At 53.1% G+C, this 20865-nt stretch overlaps 1 protein-coding gene across 4 annotated transcripts; it reads right to left on the bottom strand.

Annotated features, from left to right (window-relative positions):
• Positions 1–1079: 1079 nt before the first annotated feature.
• GALT (galactose-1-phosphate uridylyltransferase) lies at positions 1080–20287 on the bottom strand. 4 transcript variants are annotated; one of them, XM_073556700.1, is made up of 11 exons: positions 20132–20287; positions 18193–18362; positions 16388–16463; positions 15192–15240; positions 13650–13779; positions 12690–12746; positions 10445–10567; positions 10248–10380; positions 1929–2012; positions 1459–1613; positions 1080–1301 (listed from the first exon to the last, which is right to left on the bottom strand). In XM_073556700.1, exons 1-11 carry the CDS (start codon positions 20163–20165, stop codon positions 1221–1223), a joined length of 1092 nt encoding a protein of 363 aa, XP_073412801.1. In that variant the 5' UTR covers positions 20166–20287; the 3' UTR covers positions 1080–1220. The 4 variants fall into 4 exon arrangements, with proteins under 4 accessions (XP_073412801.1, XP_073412802.1, XP_073412803.1 ...); XM_073556701.1 differs by lacking the exon at positions 20132–20287 and adding an exon at positions 19951–19984; XM_073556702.1 differs by having other exon boundaries at positions 1081–1301; positions 20040–20210.
• Positions 20288–20865: the final 578 nt, after the last annotated feature.

Raw genomic sequence — 20865 nt, 5'->3', positions numbered from 1 at the left:
CAGTTATATTATACAGAGGAGACATCGCCGCTCTCCAGATATCAGTTATATTATACAGAGGAGACATCGCCGCTCCCCAGATATCAGTTATATTATACAGAGGAGACATCACCGCTCCCCAGATATCAGTTATATTATACAGAGGAGACATCGCCGCTCTCCAGATATCAGTTATATTATACAGAGGAGACATCGCCGCTCCCCAGATATCAGTTATATTATACAGAGGTGACATCGCCGCTCCCCAGATATCAGTTATATTATACAGAGGAGACATCGCCGCTCCCCAGATATCAGTTATATTATACAGAGGAGACATCGCCGCTCTCCAGATATCAGTTATATTATACAGAGGTGACATCGCCGCTCTCCAGATATCAGTTATATTATACAGAGGAGACATCGCCGCTCCCCAGATATCAGTTATATTATACAGAGGTGACATCGCCGCTCTCCAGATATCAGTTATATTATACAGAGGAGACATCGCCGCTCTCCAGATATCAGTTATATTATACAGAGGTGACATCGCCGCTCTCCAGATATCAGTTATATTATACAGAGGAGACATCGCCGCTCTCCAGATATCAGTTATATTATACAGAGGTGACATCGCCGCTCTCCAGATATCAGTTATATTATACAGAGGAGACATCGCCGCTCCCCAGATATCAGTTATATTATACAGAGGAGACATCGCCGCTCCCCAGATATCAGTTATATTATACAGAGGAGACATCGCCGCTCCCCAGATATCAGTTATATTATACAGAGGAGACATCACCACTCCCCAGATATCAGTTATATTATACAGAGGAGACATCACCAGATATCAGTTATATTATACAGAGGAGACATCACCAGATATCAGTTATATTATACAGAGGAGACATCGCCGCTCCCCAGATATCAGTTATATTATACAGAGGAGACATCGCCGCTCCCCAGATATCAGTTATATTATACAGAGGTGACATTGCCGCTCCCCAGATATCAGTTATATTATACAGAGGTGACATCGCCGCTCCCCAGATATCAGTTATAATAAGACATCACTATTGACATTTCATCACTTTCTGTATAATTTATTTGGGGGGGGGGGGGGGGGGTGTCACAGATTTTGGGGTCACAGATTGACTGTCGGATGGACACAGACATGTTGCGGTCGCCTATTCCGGGCTCAGTGTCCTCAGGTGCTCCATGGTCGCCCCGACCACAGGTCAATTCTCTGCTCCCCCACTAGGGAGCACTTTCCTGAGCTTATAATGCTCTTCTGGGAGATTCCTCAGTCGCTCGGCCGCCTGAAGGGGAAGAAAACACAATATGGGGAAAGTGCAGGAAGGTCCAAAGCACTGCAAGGGCGGGTGCAGCACCGGAGGTACGGAGCGTGCACCCCCGGGCTACTGGCACCGACCCGCAGGCTGTAACGCCGTCCATCAGAGTAGATTGTCAGCTCACCTGCTCTGCTGTCAGATCCCGCTGAGCCTGTGCCAGCAACTCATACCCCACCATGAATTTCCGCACTGAGGCGGAGCGCAGCAGCGGGGGGTAATAGTGAGCGTGGAGCTGCCAGTGGCCACAGTCCTCTCCGAGGTGATGTCCGGTGGGGGCCCCTGCAGAGGAGCAGAGGTGTCAGCACAGGGGAGGAGACATCCGGATCAAGAAATGCCGCCATGATGAATGTGACCTGGAGCATAACACTAGAACACCCCCAAAAAGCCCAATAGTCCTGCCACAGTGCCGCCACATACAGTCACCAGGAAGTGGGGGTCCTTACGCTCCTCTGCCCCCCAACCCCTCACTATACAGGGGCTTTACAGTGTGCAGAGCGCTCATCTCCAGATCAGGAAGCTGCAGGACGCAGATCTCGAGCACTCTTGTTCTGCAGCTCGGATCTGGGTGTTTGCATCTGCTGCGGTCTCACCCACCGTGCCAGCCCATGGAGTACGGGAAGGAGATCTCAAACAGGTTGTCGTACTTGCAGAGGAGTCGCTTCATGATGGAAGCCAAACCTGGGAACAGAAGACAAAAGCACAAATATCAGGGGGCAACTGGGGGCGGATATGAACGATAAGGACTAAGAAGAACCGGAGAGGAGGAAGAGCGCGGGGACCCACAGATAAGAGGGGGAGAATCCCCAAAGAGGAGAGGAGGACGGGGACCCCAGAGGAGGAGAGAAGGAGGAGAGTGGGTACCCACAGAGGAGGAGGAGCATGGGGACCTCAGGGAGGAGAGGAGGAGAGCGGGGACCCACAGGGGAGAAGGAGTGCGGGGACCCCAGAGAGGAGGAAAGCGAGGACCCCAGCGAAGAGAGAAGGAAGAGAGCGGGGACCCACAGAGGAGGAGGAGCATGGGGACCTCAGGGAGGAGAGGAGGAGAGCGGGAACCCACAGGGGAGAAGGAGTGCGGGGACCCCAGAGAGGAGAGGAGGAAAGCGAGGACCCCAGCGACGAGAGAAGGAAGAGAGCGGGGACCCACAGAGGAGGAGGAGCACGAGGAGGAGGAGGAGGAGGAGGAGGAGGAGGAGGAGGAGGAGGAGGAGGAGGAGGAGGAGGAGGAGGAGGAGGAGAGCGGGGACCCACAGATAAGAGGGGGAGAATCCCCAGAGAGGAGGAGGACGGGGACCCCAGAGAGGAGAGGAGGAGAAGGAGGAGAGCAGGGATCCCAGAGAGGAGAGAAGAGCGGGGACCCACAGGGAAGAAGGAGCAGGAGAGCGAGGACCCCAGCAAGGAGAGAAGGAGAAGGAGGAGCGCGGGGGGAGAAGGCGAGCGGGGACCCACCGATAAGAGGGGGAGAATCCCCTGAGAGGAGACGAGGACGACGGGGACCCCAGGGAGGAGAAGAAGAGCGGGGACCCCAGAGAGGAGAGGAGAGCAGGGACCCACAGATAAGAGGGGGGAGAATCCCCGGAGAAGATCGGGGACCCCAGAGAGGAGTGCAGGGACCCCAGAGAGGAAAAGAGAAGGAGAGTGGGGACCCCAGAGAGGTGAGGACAGCAGGGACCCACAAAGGAGAGGTGGACAGGAGGGACCCACAGAGGTGAAGGGAGGGGGAAGAGCGAGGACCGGCAGAGGAGAGTGGAAAGCAGGGACCCACAGCGGAGAGGGGGATAGAGCGATGGTCCAAAGAAGAGAGGGAGAGCACGATGACTCACAGAGGAAAGGGGGAGGGGGAAGAGCAAGGACCCGCAGAGAAGAGGGGGATAGAGCGATGACCCACAGAGGAGATGGGGAGAATCATAAAATGTTAAAGTTCGAAGGGACCTCCAGAGTTATCATGTCCAACCCCCTGCTCATTGCAGGAGTCAAAGTATCTCAGACAGATATCTGTCCAGCCTCTGTTTGAAGACTTCCATTGAAGAACTCACCACTTCTCGTGGCAGCTTGTTCCACTCATTGATCACTCTGTCAAAAAGTTTTTTCTAATATCTAATCTGTGTCTCTTCCCACTCAGTTTCATCCCATTGCTTCTCGTGTTTCCATGTGCAAATGAAAATAATGATGATCCCTGTACAGTCATGGCCAAAAGTTTAGAGAATGACACAAATATTATATTTTCACATGATCTGCTGGCCTCTGGTTTTTATGTGTGTTTGTCAGATGTTTTTATCACATACAGAAATATAATTGCAATCATATTATGAGTAACAAAAGGTTATATTGACAGTTAGAATGAGTTAATGCAGCAAGTCAATATTTGCAGTGTTGACCCTTCTTCTTCAGGACCTCAGCAATTCTCCCTGGCATGCTCTCAATCAACTTCTGGATCAAATCCTGACTGATAGCAGTCCATTCTTGCAAAATCAATGCTTTTATTTTGTCTGAATTTGAAGGTTTTTGTTTGTCCACCCGTCTCTTGATGATTGACCACAAGTTCTCAATGGGATTAAGATCTGGGGAGTTTCCAGGCCATGGTCCCAAAATCTCTATGTTTTGTTCCCTGAGCCATTTAGTTATCACCTTCACTTTATGGCAAGGTGCTCCATCATGTTGAAAAAGGCATTGTTGATCGCCAAACTGCTCTTGGACGGTTGGGAGAAGTTGCTCTTGGAGGACATTCTGGTACCATTCTTTATTCATGGCTGTGTTTTTAGGCAAGACAGAGAGAGAGCCCATTCCCTTGGCTGAGAAGCCACCCCACACATGAATGGTTTCAGGATGCTTGACAGTTGGCATGAGACAAGACTGGTGGTAGCGCTCACCTGGTCTTCTCCGAATAAGCCGTTTTCCAGATGTCCCAAACAATCGAAAAGGGGATTCATCAGAGAAAATGACTTTACCCCAGTCCTCAGCAGTCCACTCCCTGTACCTCTTGCAGAATATCAGTCTGTCCATGATGTTTTTCCTGGAGAGAAGTGGCTTCTTTGCTGCCCTCCTTGAGACCAGGCCTTGCTCCAAGAGTCTCCGCCTCACAGTGCGTGCAGATGCACTCACACCTGCCTGCTGCCATTCCTGAGCAAGCTCTGCACTGCTGGTAGCCCGATCCCGCAGCTGAAACACTTTTAAGAGACGGCGGTCCTGGCACTTGCTGGTCTTTCTACTCCTCTTTGGTCAGACCTCATCTGGAATATTGTGTCCAGTTTTGGGCACCACATTTTAAAAAAGACATCAACAAACTGGAGCAAGTTCAGAAAAGAGCGACCAGAATGGTGACCGGTCTGCAAACCCTGTCTTATGAGGAAAGGTTGCAGGATTTGGGAATGTTTAGTTTGCAAAAGAGAAGACTGAGAGGAGACTTAATAGCTGTCTACAAATATTTCAAGGGCTGTCACATTGTAGAAGGATCAACTTTATTCTCATTTGCACAAGGAAAGACTAGAAGCAATGGGATGAAACTGAATGGGAGGAGACACAGATTAGATATTAGAAAAAACTTTTTGACAGAGTGATCAATGAGTGGAACAGGCTGCCACGAGAAGTGGCGAGTTCTCCTTCAATGGAAGTCTTCAAACAGAGGCTGGACAGACATCTGACTGGGATGATTTAGCGAATCCTGCTTTGAGCAGGGGGTTGGACCAGATGGCCCAGGAGGTCCCTTCCAACTCTACGATTCTATGATTCTATGATTCTTGGGCGCCCTGGAGCCTTTTTGGCAACAAGGGAACCTCTCTCCTTGAAGTTCTTGATGATGCGATAGATTGTTGACTGAGGTGCAATCTTTCTAGCTGCGATACTCTTCCCTGTTAGGCCATTTTTGTGCATTGCAATGATGACTGCACGTGTTTCTTTAGAGATAACCATGGTTAACAGAAGAGAAACAATGATGCCAAGCACCAGCCTCCTTTTAAGGTGTCCAGTGGTGTCATTCTTACTTAATCATGACAGATTGATCTCCAGCCCTGTCCTCATCAACACCCACACCTGTGTAAATGGAGCAATCACTGAAACGATGTTAGCTGGTCCTTTTAAGGCAGGGCTGCAATGATGTTGAAATGTGCTTTGGGGGATAAAGTTAATTTTCTAGGCAAATATTGACTTTGCAAGTAATTGCTGTTAAGCTAATCACTCTTTATAACATTCTGGAGTATATGCAAATTGCCATTAGAAAAAATGAAGCAGTAGACTTTGTAAAAATTAATATTTGTGTCATTCTCAAAACTTTTGGCCATGACTGTACACTGTGACAGCCCTTCAGATATATGTAGACAGTTATTAAGTCTCCTCTCAGTCTACTTTTTTACAGCTAAACATTCCCAGATCCCGTAACCGTTCCTCGTAGGACATACTGTACTTTGCAGTCCGCTCACTTTCCTGGTCGCTCTTCTCTGAACTTGCTCCAGCTTTTTAATGTCTTTCTTAAAATGTGGTGCCCAGAAGTGGACACAGTATTTCAGATGAGGCCTGACCAAGGAGGAGTAGCTGTGGATAATTACTTCATGTGATCTAGACTGTATGCTTCTCTTAATAGATCCTTGAATGACGTTTGCCTTTTTTGCAGTGCATCACACTGTTGACTCATGTGCAGTCTGTGATCTATTAGTATTCCCAAGTCTTTTTCACACGTGCTGTTGCTTAGTTCTATTCCTCCCATTCTATAGATGTAATTTTCGTTTTCCTTGCCCTGATGTAGAATCTTGCATTTCTCCCTGTTAAATATCATTCTATTAGACTCTGCCAATGTTGAAGCTTATCTAGATCCTTCTGAATCCTTTCTCTGTCTTCTCTAGTTTTAGCTATCCCTCCTAGCTTTGGATCGTCTGCAAATGTGATTAGTGTACCTTCAGTTTCCTTATCTAGATTATTTATAAAAATGTTGAACAACACAGGGGCCAGGACAGAGCCTTGTGGTACCCCACTTAAAACACTTCCATTTGGATGTGCAACCATTTATTATCACTCTTTGAGTATGGTCACTGAGCCAGTTATGAATCCATATAACCGTAGCCTTGTCAATCCCTTACTTCGGCATTTTTTCAATAAGGATAGTATGAAATACTTTAGTAAATGCTTTGCTAAAGTTGAAACAAACTATATCTACCACATTTCCCTGATCCACCCAGTCAGTGATTCCATCATAGAAGGAAATTAGATTATTTTAGCATGACTTGTTTGCTACAAACCCATGCTTGCTCTGGTCAATTACTGAACTTATCCAAGTACTTACATATATGCTGTGTAATAATTTGTTCACAGATCTTTCCTGGTATAGCTCACTGTCCTGTAATTTCAGAGCTCCGTCTTCTTTCCTTTTTTTTGAAGATAGGCAAATGTTGTCCCTTTCTCCACAATCTTCTGGAACTTCTACTGTTCTCAAGGATATTTCAAAGTTTCTGGTTAGTGGTTCTGAAATTTCCTCTGCTAACTCTTTCAGTACCCTAGGATGTAATTCATCTGGACCAGGAGATGTAAATTCATATAAATTAGCTAAGTGTCCCCTCACCATCTGTTTATGGATTTAGTGGATTCTTTTATTCCTTCGATGTCACCATAAAGATCAGTTGATGTTACATTTGCTTTCTTAGAGAACAAAGATGCAAAATAGGAATGTAACATCGTTTTTGACCACTTCACCCTTTTCATCCTGTAAAAATCCTATAGCATCTTTGACTTTTCTTTTGCTTTTGCCATACCCCCAAAATACTTTTTTGCTACTTTTGGTCTCCCTTGCAAGCTTCCCTTCATTATTGCCCTGCAATCCCTGCAGACCGCATTATATTCTTCTTTAGATATGCCGCCCTCTTTCCATTTGACATTCATTTCTTTTTTTACTTTTTAACAAGTGATTAACTTCTGTGTTTATCCATCCTGGTCTCTTTAAATGCTTCCAACTCTTCCTTCTTTTCGGGATTGTTACCAATTGTGCGGTAAGAATTTCATTTAGCAAAGTTAAAATCTCCCAAGATCACTATGTTGTACTTTTTTGAGAACAAAGGCATCTGATGTAAAAAGAGTTCATATCTTCAGTCTGTCCAGGTGGCTTATAGCAAACACCTACAATGGTGTCCTTTCTGCTCTTCTCTTCTTCAATTCTTATCCAAACAGTTTCTACTGAGCTTCCAGTCTCTGAAGCTTGGATCTTTGTGGAGATATGTTTTCCTAACAAATAATGCAACACCTCTCTCCCTCTTGTTTAACATGTTTCTAATAAATATGTTATCAAAGTAGTAAATTTTCTCCTTGCGGAGAGTGACATGCTAAGCATGCTGAGATAAGGAGACGTAAAGCCACAAAGCTCCTCTGGGAAATATGCAAATAGTCTCTTCAGAGAGGAAGAAGACTAGAACTCTAGTGCCACCTACTGGAAGTAGCAATCCTTCAAGGTTTGTATTCCAAGCATGTGTATCATCCCACCAAGTTTTAGTGACGCCTATAACATCATATCTCTTTTCCTGCGTTAGCAGCTCCAGTCTCCTTGTATGTTTCCCATGGTATGTGCATTTGTACAGACATATTTTATTTTGTAGTATGTTTCTCTTGCTCCTCTATTTTCAGTCAGAATTTGTTGTTTTTGTTATTTATCTCCACTTCTAATAGCAGCGTTCTCAAAAGAATTCATTAGCTGCATCTTTCTTCCTGGCTATATATTTCCCATCACAAATTGCTCTAGTGTAAAGCTCTCCTGGTGAGTTTAGCAAGACGTCTACCAAATATGTGGTTTCCTGTTTTTTGTAAGATGCAACCTCTCTCTAACAAGGAGTCCATCATACAGGTAATTCACTCCATGGTCAAGAAACACAAAACGTTGCTCACAGACCCTCAGAGGAGAGGGGGAGAGCGAGGACGCCACAGAGGAGAGGGGGAGAGCGAGGACGCCACAGAGGAGAGGGGGAGAGCGAGGACGCCACAGAGGAGAGGGGGAGAGCGAGGACGCCACAGAGGAGAGGGGGAGAGCGAGGACGCCACAGAGGAGGGGGGGAGAGCGAGGACGCCACAGAGGACGGGGGGAGAGCGAGGACGCCACAGAGGACGGGGGGAGAGCGAGGACGCCACAGAGGAGAGGGGGAGAGCGAGGACGCCACAGAGGAGAGGGGGAGAGCGAGGACGCCACAGAGGAGAGGGGGAGAGCGAGGACGCCACAGAGGAGAGGGGGAGAGCGAGGAAGCCACAGAGGAGAGGGGGAGAGCGAGGAAGCCACAGAGGAGGGGGGGGAGAACGAGGAAGCCACAGAGGAGAGGGGGAGAGCGAGGAAGCCACAGAGGAGAGGGGGAGAGCGAGGACGCCACAGAGGAGGGGGGGAGAGCGAGGACGCCACAGAGGAGGGGGGGAGAGCGAGGACTCAGAGGCGAGGGGCAGAGCAGGGAGCCACAGAGGAGAGCAGAAACCTACAGAAGAGAGGGGAGAGTGGGGATCCACAGAGGAGAGAAGAGAAAAGGGATCCACAAAGGAGAAGAGAGAGTGGGGACCCACACAGAAGTGGGGAGAGCGGTGACCCAGAAGAGAGGGGAGAGAAAAGTGATCCACAGAGGAAAAGAGAGAGTGGGGACCCACAGAGGAGAGGGGGAGAGCAAGGACTCAGAGGAGAGGGGGAGAGCAGGGAGCCACAGAGGAGAGGGGGAGAGCGAGGACGCCACAGAGGAGAGGGGGAGAGCGAGGAAGCCACAGAGGAGAGGGGGAGAGCGAGGAAGCCACAGAGGAGAGGGGGAGAGCGAGGACTCAGAGGCGAGGGGCAGAGCAGGGAGCCACAGAGGAGAGCAGAAACCTACAGAAGAGAGGGGAGAGTGGGGATCCACAGAGGAGAGAAGAGAAAAGGGATCCACAAAGGAGAAGAGAGAGTGGGGACCCACACAGAAGTGGGGAGAGCGGTGACCCAGAAGAGAGGGGAGAGAAAAGTGATCCACAGAGGAAAAGAGAGAGTGGGGACCCACAGAGGAGAGGGGGAGAGCAAGGACTCAGAGGAGAGGGGGAGAGCAGGGAGCCACAGAGGAGAGGGGGAGAGCGAGGACGCCACAGAGGAGGGGGGGGGGAGAACGAGGACGCCACAGAGGAGGGGGGGGGGAGAACGAGGACGCCACAGAGGAGGGGGGGGGGAGAACGAGGACGCCACAGAGGAGGGGGGGGGGGGGAGAACGAGGACGCCACAGAGGAGGGGGGGGGGAGAACGAGGACGCCACAGAGGAGGGGGGGGGGGGGGAGAACGAGGACTCAGAGGCGAGGGGCAGAGCAGGGAGCCACAGAGGAGAGCAGAAACCTACAGAAGAGAGGGGAGAGCGGGGATCCACAGAGGAGAGAAGAGAAAAGGGATCCACAAAGGAGAAGAGAGAGTGGGGACCCACACAGAAGTGGGGAGAGCGGTGACCCAGAAGAGAGGGGAGAGAAAAGTGATCCACAGAGGAAAAGAGAGAGTGGGGACCCACAGAGGAGAGGGGGAGAGCAAGGACTCAGAGGAGAGGGGGAGAGCGGGGAGGCACAGAGGAGAGGGGGAGAGGGGGAGAGCAGGGAGGCAAAGAGGAGAGGGGAGAGCGGGGAGGCACGGGGGAGAGCAGAAACCTACAGAAGAGAGGTGAGAGCGAGGACCCAGAGGAGAGGGGAGAAAAGGGATCCACAGAGGAGAAGAGAGAGTGGGGACCCACAGAGGAGAGGGGAGAGCAGGGACCTACAGAGGAAAGGAGAGGGGAGAGTGGGGACCCACAAAGTAGATGGGAGAGCAGGGACCCATAGAGTAGAGGGGAGAGCAGACCCATAGAGAAAAAAGGAGAGCGGGGCACCACAGAGGAGAACAGGAGCGAGCAAGGATCCAGAATGGAGAGGGGGAGTGAGGGGCCCCAGATATAGCCAGAAAGCACATTGGTGTCTATTACAATTACGTACTGTCCCTCTCCGCATCGCTCAGGTCCTGCAGTCGGGTCACATGACGGCGCGGCAGAAGAAGGGTCTGGAAGGGCCAAACTGCCCAATATGGGACCAGCACCAACCAGTGCTCATTCTTCAGCACCAGACGTTCCTAGAGACATAGCGATGTATTAGCCACTGAGCTGCCCCCTGCACTTTGCACGCTGTACACCCACCTGTCGCTCCTCCTCCAGTCTCCCATACTCCAGTAACATGGGGGTACCGTGGGTCCGCAGATAGTCCTGCTGTGTCCGGTCCTCAGTCTGAGCCTCGTTAGGAAGGAAATTACTCGCCCAGATCTTAATGGAAAGAGAATAATCATCAGTCTATTTACATCCACATCAGCCGGTGTCCTATCCATGACATTTCCTTCTTAAAACATTATGATCATGGAAGCTCTCTAACCACCTCCTCTGTCATCACACCGGAACGCGAACGCCCCAAACTGCAGATTCAGCTCCGCTCATGTACACTGGAGGGCTAAAAACTACCACAATTATCCACCAAGGTCAAAAATGTAATAGAAATAAACCAGAGATCAAAGTCCTGTAAAAGCGACTGAGCCAGGGAGGAACAACTATGCTCCCGAGGAGGAGCCCGGGGTGGGAGGACTGCGGCCGCGACCCGAGGAAGAGACCGGGGTGGGAGGACTGCGGCCGCGACCCGAGGAAGAGACCGGGGTGGGAGGACTGCGGCCGCGACCCGAGGAAGAGACCGGGGTGGGAGGACTGCGGCCGCGACCCGAGGAAGAGACCGGGGTGGGAGGACTGCGGCCGCGACCCGAGGAAGAGACCGGGGTGGGAGGACTGCGGCCGCGACCCGAGGATGAGACCGGGGTGGGAGGACTGCGCCCCTGAACTGAGGATGAGACCAGGGTGGGAGGACTGCGCCTGCGACCTGAGAATGAGATCAGGATGGGAGAACTGCGCCCATGACCTGAGGATCAGCCAGGGTGGGAGGACTGCAGCCGTGACCTGAGGATGAGACCGGGGTGGGAGGACTGCGGCCGTGATCAGTAGAACAAGACCGGGATGGGAGGACTGCGCCTGTGACCTGAGGATGAGACCGGGGTAGGAGGACTGTGCCCCTGAGCTGAGGATGAGACCAGGGTGGGAGGACTGCGCCCCTGAGCTGAGGATGAGACCAGGGTGGGAGGACTGCGCCCCTGAGCTGAGGATGAGACCAGGGTGGGAGGACTGCGCCCCTGAGCTGAGGATGAGACCAGGGTGGGAGGACTGCGCCCCTGAGCTGAGGATGAGACCAGGGTGGGAGGACTGCGCCCCTGAGCTGAGGATGAGACCAGGGTGGGAGGACTGCGCCCCTGAGCTGAGGATGAGACCAGGGTGGGAGGACTGCGCCCCTGAACTGAGGATGAGACCAGGGTGGGAGGACTGCGCCCCTGAACTGAGGATGAGACCAGGGTGGGAGGACTGCGCCCGCGACCTGAGAATGAGATCAGGATGGGAGAACTGCGCCCATGACCTGAGGATCAGCCAGGGTGGGAGGACTGCGCCCGCGACCTGAGGATGAGACCGGGGTGGGAGGACTGCGGCCGTGACCTGAGGATGAGACCGGGGTGGGAGGACTGCGGCCGTGACCTGAGGATGAGACCGGGGTGGGAGGACTGCAACCGTGATCAGTAGAACGAGACCGGGATGGGAGGACTGCGCCTGTGACCTGAGGATGAGACCGGGGTGGGAGGACTGTGCCCCTGAGCTGAGGATGAGACCGGGGTGGGAGGACTGCGCCCCTGAGCTGAGGATGAGACCGGGGTGGGAGGACTGCGGCCGTGACCTGAGGATGAGACCGGGGTGGGAGGACTGCAGCCGTGACCTGAGGATGAGACCGGAGTGGGAGGACTGCAGCCGTGACCTGAGGATGAGACCGGGGTGGGAGGACTGCAACCGTGATCAGTAGAACGAGACCGGGATGGGAGGACTGCGCCTGTGACCTGAGGATGAGACCGGGGTGGGAGGACTGTGCCCCTGAGCTGAGGATGAGACCAGGGTGGGAGGACTGCGCCCCTGAGCTGAGGATGAGACCGGGGTGGGAGGACTGCGCCCGTGACCTGAGGATGAGACCGGGGTGGGAGGACTGCGCCCGCGACCTGAGGATGAGACCGGGGTGGGAGGACTGCGCCCGCGACCTGAGGATGAGACCGGGGTGGGAGGACTGCGCCCGCGACCTGAGGATGAGACCGGGGTGGGAGGACTGCGCCCGCGACCTGAGGAAGAGACCAGGGTGGGAGGACTGCGCCCACGACCTGAGGATGATATCAGATGAGAGGACTGCTCCCATCACCTGACTACGTTGAGGCGCCAATAAAGAAAATTGGTCACTTTCTGTCTCCCACATTACACAGGGCCCCCTGTGCTGCAGAGGCTACAGGTCCCCACTAGGTGGCAGTACACACTGAGTTACCTGACAGTGCGGGTGCGGGTTGGAGCATCCCATGATGGCGCCTTTATTCTCAAAAATCTAGAAATAAGAGGAGAGTTGTCAGGAGGCGACACAGAACCAGTGCGGACAATCCACTGCGTCCTCCAGACTGACACATTGTAACAAACTATGATCACAGCTGATGGGTTTCGCTCACTGATGATCACTCAGTCTGCTCTCTACTCCCCACACATCACCTCTCTAGCCCTGGAGGCTGCCCTTGTGGTGTACGGAGAACAGCTGCAGTACCAGACACGACCCTAAACTAAGTGGGGGGAGATGCAGATTATTAGTCTTCATGCAACTGTAGCAAAACTTTGATTTTATAAACTCTACATGAAAACAAGCAGAAATCTAACAAACGACGAGGAATTGGAACAAACAGCATTTCCTGACTTATACAAAGATGAATCCAGCGACACCACATTCTGCTCCAACTTTGGCCTCTTTCACACTTCCGTTTTTTGACGTCAGTCAAAATCCGCCAATTTTCGAAAAAAACGGATCCGGATCCCCCATAGACTGACGGTCGTCCGTCCCACCCGTTTTTTGACGTATCCGTCAAACTTTTAGCAGCTCCTGGGCGGATGAGACGGACTCTGCAACGTTTTTTCCGAGCGACGGTCCGCTAATTTATATTGCGCATGCCCGGCAGATTCGCTGGAGCAGGGCTTTTAACCCCTGAATGGCGTTCCGGAACAGCCGTGCAAAGAAAAAATAATTTTCTCTCTCTCTGGCGGATTTGCCTCCCGTCAAAATAACGGAAATATGAAACAGGCCTTTGCGGAGATAAACCGCTGGGCACGAGCCCATGTCCGGTACGGAGTCATTTCTAGAAAATTTTGCGAGCTTTTTCGACCACCGAGACCTGACATATGACGTCACCCTTAGTATTCCCATTAGATTCCGTCCACAGATCAGTGCAGTGAAGATCGTCCTCACCTGAACCCAAGGATAAGTGGCGCCCAAGTCAGTGTTTATCTCCGCCCACTTGTCAATCACAGCTCGGACCTCATCTGAGGACATCAATGGAAGGGTGATATCTGACCAGGGATGGAAGCACATGACCTGGCTGAGGAGACGTAAGAGAAGACATTTATAAAGTCAGTGCAACCGGGAGACATGAAGAACTCAAGAGGGGTCAGTACATAAACAGTGGATAGGGTGGCAGTAGGGCAGAAGAACGGGTCCGGGAGCGCGGCTGACAGAGGGGTCCGGGAGCGCGGCTGACAGAGGGGTCCGGGAGCGCGGCTGACAGAGGGGTCCGGGAGCGCGGCTGACAGAGGGGTCCGGGAGCGCGGCTGACAGAGGGGTCCGGGAGCGCGGCTGACAGAGGGGTCCGGGAGCGCGGCTGACAGAGGGGTCCGGGAGCGCGGCTGACAGAGGGGTCCGGGAGCGCGGCTGACAGAGGGGTCCGGGAGCGCGGCTGACAGAGGGCCTTCCTGTGTGTCAAAGATGTCAAAAGCCCCCACAGCATTTATACCCCACAGAGGGGACCGGGAGCGTGGCTGACAGGAGCGCGGCTGACAGAGGGGACCGAGAGCGCGGCTGACAGAGGGGACCGAGAGCGCGGCTGACAGAGGGGACCGAGAGCGCGGCTGACAGAGGGGACCGAGAGCGCGGCTGACAGAGGGGACCGAGAGCGCGGCTGACAGAGGGGACCGAGAGCGCGGCTGACAGAGGGGACCGGGAGCGCGGCTGACAGAGGGGTCCGGGAGCGCGGCTGACAGAGGGGTCCGGGAGCGCGGCTGACAGAGGGCCTTCCTGTGTGTCAAAGATGTCAAAAGCCCCCACAGCATTTATACCCCACAGAGGGGACCGGGAGCGTGGCTGACAGGAGCGCGGCTGACAGAGGGGACCGAGAGCGCGGCTGACAGAGGGGACCGGGAGCGCGGCTGACAGAGGGGACCGGGAGCGCGGCTGACAGAGGGGACCGGGAGCGCGGCTGACAGAGGGGACCGGGAGCGCGGCTGACAGAGGGGACCGGGAGCGCGGCTGACAGAGGGGACCGGGAGCGCGGCTGACAGAGGGGACCGGGAGCGCGGCTGACAGAGGGGACCGGGAGCGCGGCTGACAGAGGGGACCAGGATGACTGCAGAGAGGGCCTTCTTGTGTGTCAAAGATGTCAAAAGCCCCCACAGCATTTATACCCCACACAGAGGGGACCAGGAGCGTGGATGACAGAGGGGACCGGGAGTGCGGCTAACAGGAGCGCAGCTGACAGAGGGGACCGGGAGCGCGGCTAACAGGGGGGACCGGGAGCGCGGCTGACAGGGGGGACCGGGAGCGCGGCTGACAGGGGGGACCGGGAGCGCGGCTGACAGGGGGGACCGGGAGCGCGGCTGACAGGGGGGACCGGGAGCGCGGCTGACAGGGGGGACCGGGAGCGCGGCTGACAGGGGGGACCTTCTTGTGTGTCAAAGATGTCAAAAGCCCCCACAGCATTTATACCCCACCTATAATACAGCAACAGGACATAAATACCAAACTCCGTGTGCAGATCTTGCCTGGAGCAACGGGTGTTCATTAGGACCTACAGGACAGAACATATGGAGACGGGAATAGTGCCCAAAATACATCTAGAAGTCTGAATTCCACCATGAGCAGGCCGTCTCATCCTCTACACTCCACAATGACCCGGCCGCCTCTTCTACTATTCCCTGCCATGATCCAGCCAACTCCTCATCATAATTCCAAACTCCTCCTTTACACTCCACAGTGACAGGGCTGCTGTCATGTCTACACTCCACCAGGACTCAGCAGACCTCTCTTCAGCACTCAACGAGGATCCCACTGCCTCATCTACACATCACCATGATCCTGCTGTATCCTCCCCTTTAATCTATGGCCTTGACCTGACCACCTCCTCTTCTACTCTCCTCCATCCATGACCCAACCACCTCCTCCTCCACCAAGACCCAACCACCTCCTCCTCCACTCTCCACCAAGACCCAACCACCTCCTCCTCCACTCTCCACCAAGACCCAACCACCTCCTCCTCCACTCTCCACCAAGACCCAACCACCTCCTCCTCCACTCTCCACCAAGACCCAACCACCTCCTCCTCCACTCTCCACCAAGACCCAACCACCTCCTCCTCCACTCTCCACCAAGACCCAACCACCTCCTCCTCCACTCTCCACCAAGACCCAACCACCTCCTCCTCCACTCTCCACCAAGACCCAACCACCTCCTCCTCCACTCTCCACCAAGACCCAACCACCTCCTCCTCCACTCTCCACCAAGACCCAACCACCTCCTCCTCCACTCTCCACCAAGACCCAACCACCTCCTCCTCCACAAGACCCAACCACCTCGTCCTGTACTCTCTACCAAGACCCAGCAGCCTGCTCCTCTATGCTCCACCAAGACCCAACCACTTCTTCCTCTACTCTCCAATACCCAACCACCTCCTCCTACACTCTCCACCAAGACTCAGCCGCCTCCTTCTCTACACTCCCCCAGAACCCATCATCCTACTTCTGAGGATAGGTCATCAGTATCAGAGTGGTTGTGGTAAGACACCCAGCGACAGCTGATCAGAAAAGGTGCTGGATTCAGACTCACACCAAAATCATATTGATGAGGAATCCTGTAGAAAGGTCACCAAGACGTTACTCTCGGACAATCCCCCTGACACTTATTACAAATACACTGCCGTAGTCAACGCGGGTACTCACCTGAATCTGGGGCGTCAGGATGCAGAGCCGGGAAGTCATTCTCAAAGATAAAAGTTCCCGTATAGTCAGGATTTACCTTCAGGACAAAGAACGATGGAGAACGATAAAAGTGAGGATGATGAGAGCCAGAGTCACAGGCTACAAAGCAGAGAGCGAATACCAATGTGTGAGAAGTGCCAGCATATAGCTGGGCTGCCAGGTGATGGGCTGTGCATGACGGAGGGTCGCACATAACGGGGGAAGGTCACATGACAGGGATCACGCATGACGGGGATAGGTCGCATGACGGGGATAGGTCGCATGACGGGGATAGGTCGCATGACGGGGATAGGTCGCATGACGGGGATAGGTCGCATGACGGGGATAGGTCGCATGACGGGGATAGGTCGCATGACGGGGATAGGTCGCATGACGGGGATAGGTCGCATGACGGGGGAAGGTCGCATGACGGGGGAAGGTCGCATGACGGGGATCACGCATGACGGGGATAGGTCGCATGACGGGGGAAGGTCACATGACAGGGATCACGCATGACGGGGATAGGTCGCATGACGGGGATAGGTCGCATGACGGGGATAGGTCGCATGACGGGGATAGGTCGCATGACGGGGATAGGTCGCATGACGGGGATAGGTCGCATGACGGGGATAGGTCGCATGACGGGGGAAGGTCGCATGACGGGGGAAGGTCGCATGACAGGGATCGCGATCCAGTGGACTCCTGACATGTCATGCGTAAGACTGTTTAGTGCATCGAAACGCGTCGAATGGGTCATGTTGACCATGAAAATTTTCTTTTGTTCGCACTATAATATCTTTTGAAGAAAAAAAGGTAAATCCAGTCCTGTTGAGTTTGGGGCAAGGCCGGGGTCTGAGCCCCAGGTGGATGAGCAGAGAGCAACTGGGCGAGCTGGAATCAAGTTTTTATACGATGATGATGGTCGCACATGACGGGGATGGGGGGGGGGGGGGGGGTCACACATGACAGGGCAGGGCCGCACATGACGGGGGGGGGGGGGGGGTCGCACATGACAGGGCAGGGCCGCACATGACGGGGGGGGGGGGGGGTCGCACATGACAGGGCAGGGCCGCACATGACGGGGGGGGGGTCGCACATGACAGGGCCGCACATGATGGGGGGGGGGTCTCATGACATTGCAGGGCCGAACATGACGGGGGGGGGGGGGGGGGGTCGCACATGACAGGGCAGGGCCGCACATGACGGGGGGGGGGGGGGGTCGCACATGACAGGGCAGGGCCGCACATGACGGGGGGGGGGGTCTCACATGACATTGCAGGGCCGAACATGACAGGGGGGGGGGGGGGTCGCACATGACAGGGCAGGGCCGCACATGATGGGGGGGGGGGGGGGTCGCACATGACAGGGCAGGGCCGCACATGATGGGGGGGGGGGGTCTCACATGACATTGCAGGGCCGAACATGACAGGGGGGGGGGGGGGTCGCACATGACAGGGCAGGGCCGCACATGATGGGGGGGGGGGGTCGCACATGACAGGGCAGGGCCGCACATGATGGGGGGGGGGGTCTCACATGACATTGCAGGGCCGAACATGACGGGGGGGGGGGGGGGGTCGCACATGACAGGGGGGGAGATCACACATGACAGGGCTGAACATAACGGGGGTGGTCGCACATGACGGGGTCTCTCTTCCCATCGCCCATAGACAGGACGGTGACCCCGGAGGTGACGGATCTGGATGGTGCCGCCTGCAGGATCTGATTTTGGATCCTCCATCTGTTACATGCACCGATCACTAGGGACCACCCTGCAGCCCCCACATTACCTGCCCCCCGGCTCTCCGGGCTCCAGGACACAGCGGATTCTCAGGGTCGTGTCTGGCTACATCTTCCTGAGGAGGCTTCTCCAGCTGACCCTGCCACGGGCGACCCATACGGTGCGGGGACACCAGAACCCAATCATCATGAAGGGGGTTATACCGGGAGTGCTGGTGCTCTGCAAGACACAGACACAGCAGCAACTAGGCATCCAGCAGTCCTATGTAATACCATAACAGCAACTAACTATCCAGCAGTCCTATGTAATACCATAACAGCAACTATGTATCCACCAGTCCTATGTAATACCATAACAGCAACTAACTATCCAGCAGTCCTATGTAATACCACAACAGCAACTAACTATCCAGCAGTCCTATGTAATACCACAACAGCAACTATGCATCCAGCAGTCCTATGTAATACCACAACAGCAACTAAGTATCCAGCAGTCCTATGTAATACCACAACAGCAACTAAGTATTCAGCAGTCCTATGTGACACGACAAGAGCAACTAAGTATCCAGCAGTCCTATGTGACACGACAAGAGAAACTATGTATCCAGCAGTCCTATGTAATACCACAGTACTTACTATGCATCCAGCAGTCCTATGTAACACAATAGCAACAAATATGTATCCATCAGTCGTATGTAACACCACAACAGCAACTATGAATTCAGCAGTCCCATGTAATAACACAGCATCAACTATGTATCCAGCAGTCCTATGTAACATCAACTATGTATCCAGCAGTCCTATGTAATACCACAACATAAAACTAAGTATCCACCAGTCCTATGTAACACCACAGATAACACAGCGATAACTTTCTGAGTACAAGTAATGTAGTAAAGGTCACCTGCAGTCCCATGTAACGCCACAGATAACACAGTGATAACTGAGTACAGATAATGTAGATGTCACCTGCAGTCCTATGTAACACCACAGATCACACAGTGATAATTCTCTGAGTGCAGATAATGGAGTAGATGTCACCTGCAGTCCTATGTAACATCACAGATCACACAATGATAATTCTCTGAGTACAAGTTATGTAGTAGATGTCACCTGCAGTCCTATGTAACACCACAGTGATAACTCTCTGCGTACAAGTTATGTAGAAGATGTCACCTGCAGTCCCATGAAACACCACAGATCACACAGTGATAACTGAGTGCAGATAATGTAGTAGATGTCACCTGCAGTCCTATGTAACACCACAGATAACACAGTGATAACTCTCTGAGTACAGATAATGTGGTAGAGGTCACCTGCAGTCCTATGTAACATCACAGACAACACAGTGATCACTCTCTGAGTACAGATAATGTAGTAGATGTCACCTGCAGTCCCATGTAACACCACAGACAACACAGTGATAACTCTCTGAGAACAGATAATGTAGTAGATGTCACCTGCAGTCCTATGTAACACCACAGATAACACAGTGATAACTCTCTGAGTACAAGTTATGTAGTAGATGTCACCTGCAGTCCTATGTAACACCACAGTGATAACTCTCTGCGTACAAGTTATGTAGATGTCACCTGCAGTCCTATGTAACACCACAGATCACACAGTGATAACTCTCTGAGTACAGATAATGCAGTAGATGTCACCTGCAGTCCCATGTAACATCACAGGTCACACAGTGATAACTCTCTGAGTGCAGATAATGTAGTAGATGTCACCTGCAGTCCCATGTAACACCACAGACAACACAGTGATAACTCTCTGAGTACAGATAATGTGGTAGAGGTCACCTGCAGTCCTATGTAACATCACAGATCACACAGTGATCACTCTCTGATTATTTGGAATCTCTTCTGTTCTGACTTCCTGTAATAAACACCTATAACTCAGGACAAGGCTCCTGCAGTGGGAGTTGGAATCTTCCAAATCCTGACCGCGCTCCCCTTGGATACAGCACAGAATGGTTCGTACCGCAGGGCAGGAAGACAGCGCGCCGCTCCTCCATCCCTGTCTCTGATGGATTCTCCTGCTCTTTCCTTCTTAGCTTCTTCCTTCCTGACTGGGCGGAGCCGAGGAGGAGACAGAGTGTATAAGTGGGGAATGATTGGCTATGCTTTGAGACAGGGCTCCTCCCATATGAACTCATACATCACCGTGACTGGCTGCTCAATGTAGTGATTGCACAGGTGATCTCTGATTGGCTGCTCAGTGTAGTGAGTGCACAGGTGATCTCTGATTGGCTGCTCAGTGTAGTGAGTGCAAGGTGATCTGTGATTGGCAGCTCAGTGTATTGAGTGCACAGATGATCTGTGATTGGCTGCTCAGTGTAGTGAGTGCACAGGTGATCTGTGATTGGCTGCTCAGTGTAGTGAGTGCACAGGTGATCTGTGATTGGCTGCTCAGTGTAGTGAGTGCACAGGTGATCTGTGATTGGCTGCTCAGTGTAGTGAGTGCACAGGTGATCTGTGATTGGTTGCTCAGTGTAGTGAGTGCACAGGTGATCTGTGATTGGCTGCTCAGTGTAGTGAGTGAAGAGGTGATCTGTGATTGGTTGCTCAGTGTAGTGAGTGCACAAGTGATCTGTGATTGGCTGCTCAGTGTAGTGAATGCACAGGTGATCTCTGATTGGCTGCTCAGTGTAGTGAGTGCACAGGTGATCTGTGATTGGTTGCTCAGTGTAGTGAGAGCACAGGTGATCTGTGATT

This window comes from Dendrobates tinctorius, unplaced genomic scaffold (assembly GCF_039654945.1).
Source record: "Dendrobates tinctorius isolate UK_male_01 unplaced genomic scaffold, ASM3965494v1 ptg000237l, whole genome shotgun sequence".
NCBI lineage: Eukaryota > Metazoa > Chordata > Amphibia > Anura > Dendrobatidae > Dendrobates > Dendrobates tinctorius.
The sequence above is the reverse complement of the archived record's forward strand: the minus strand, read 5'-3'. Positions and strand labels throughout refer to the sequence as shown.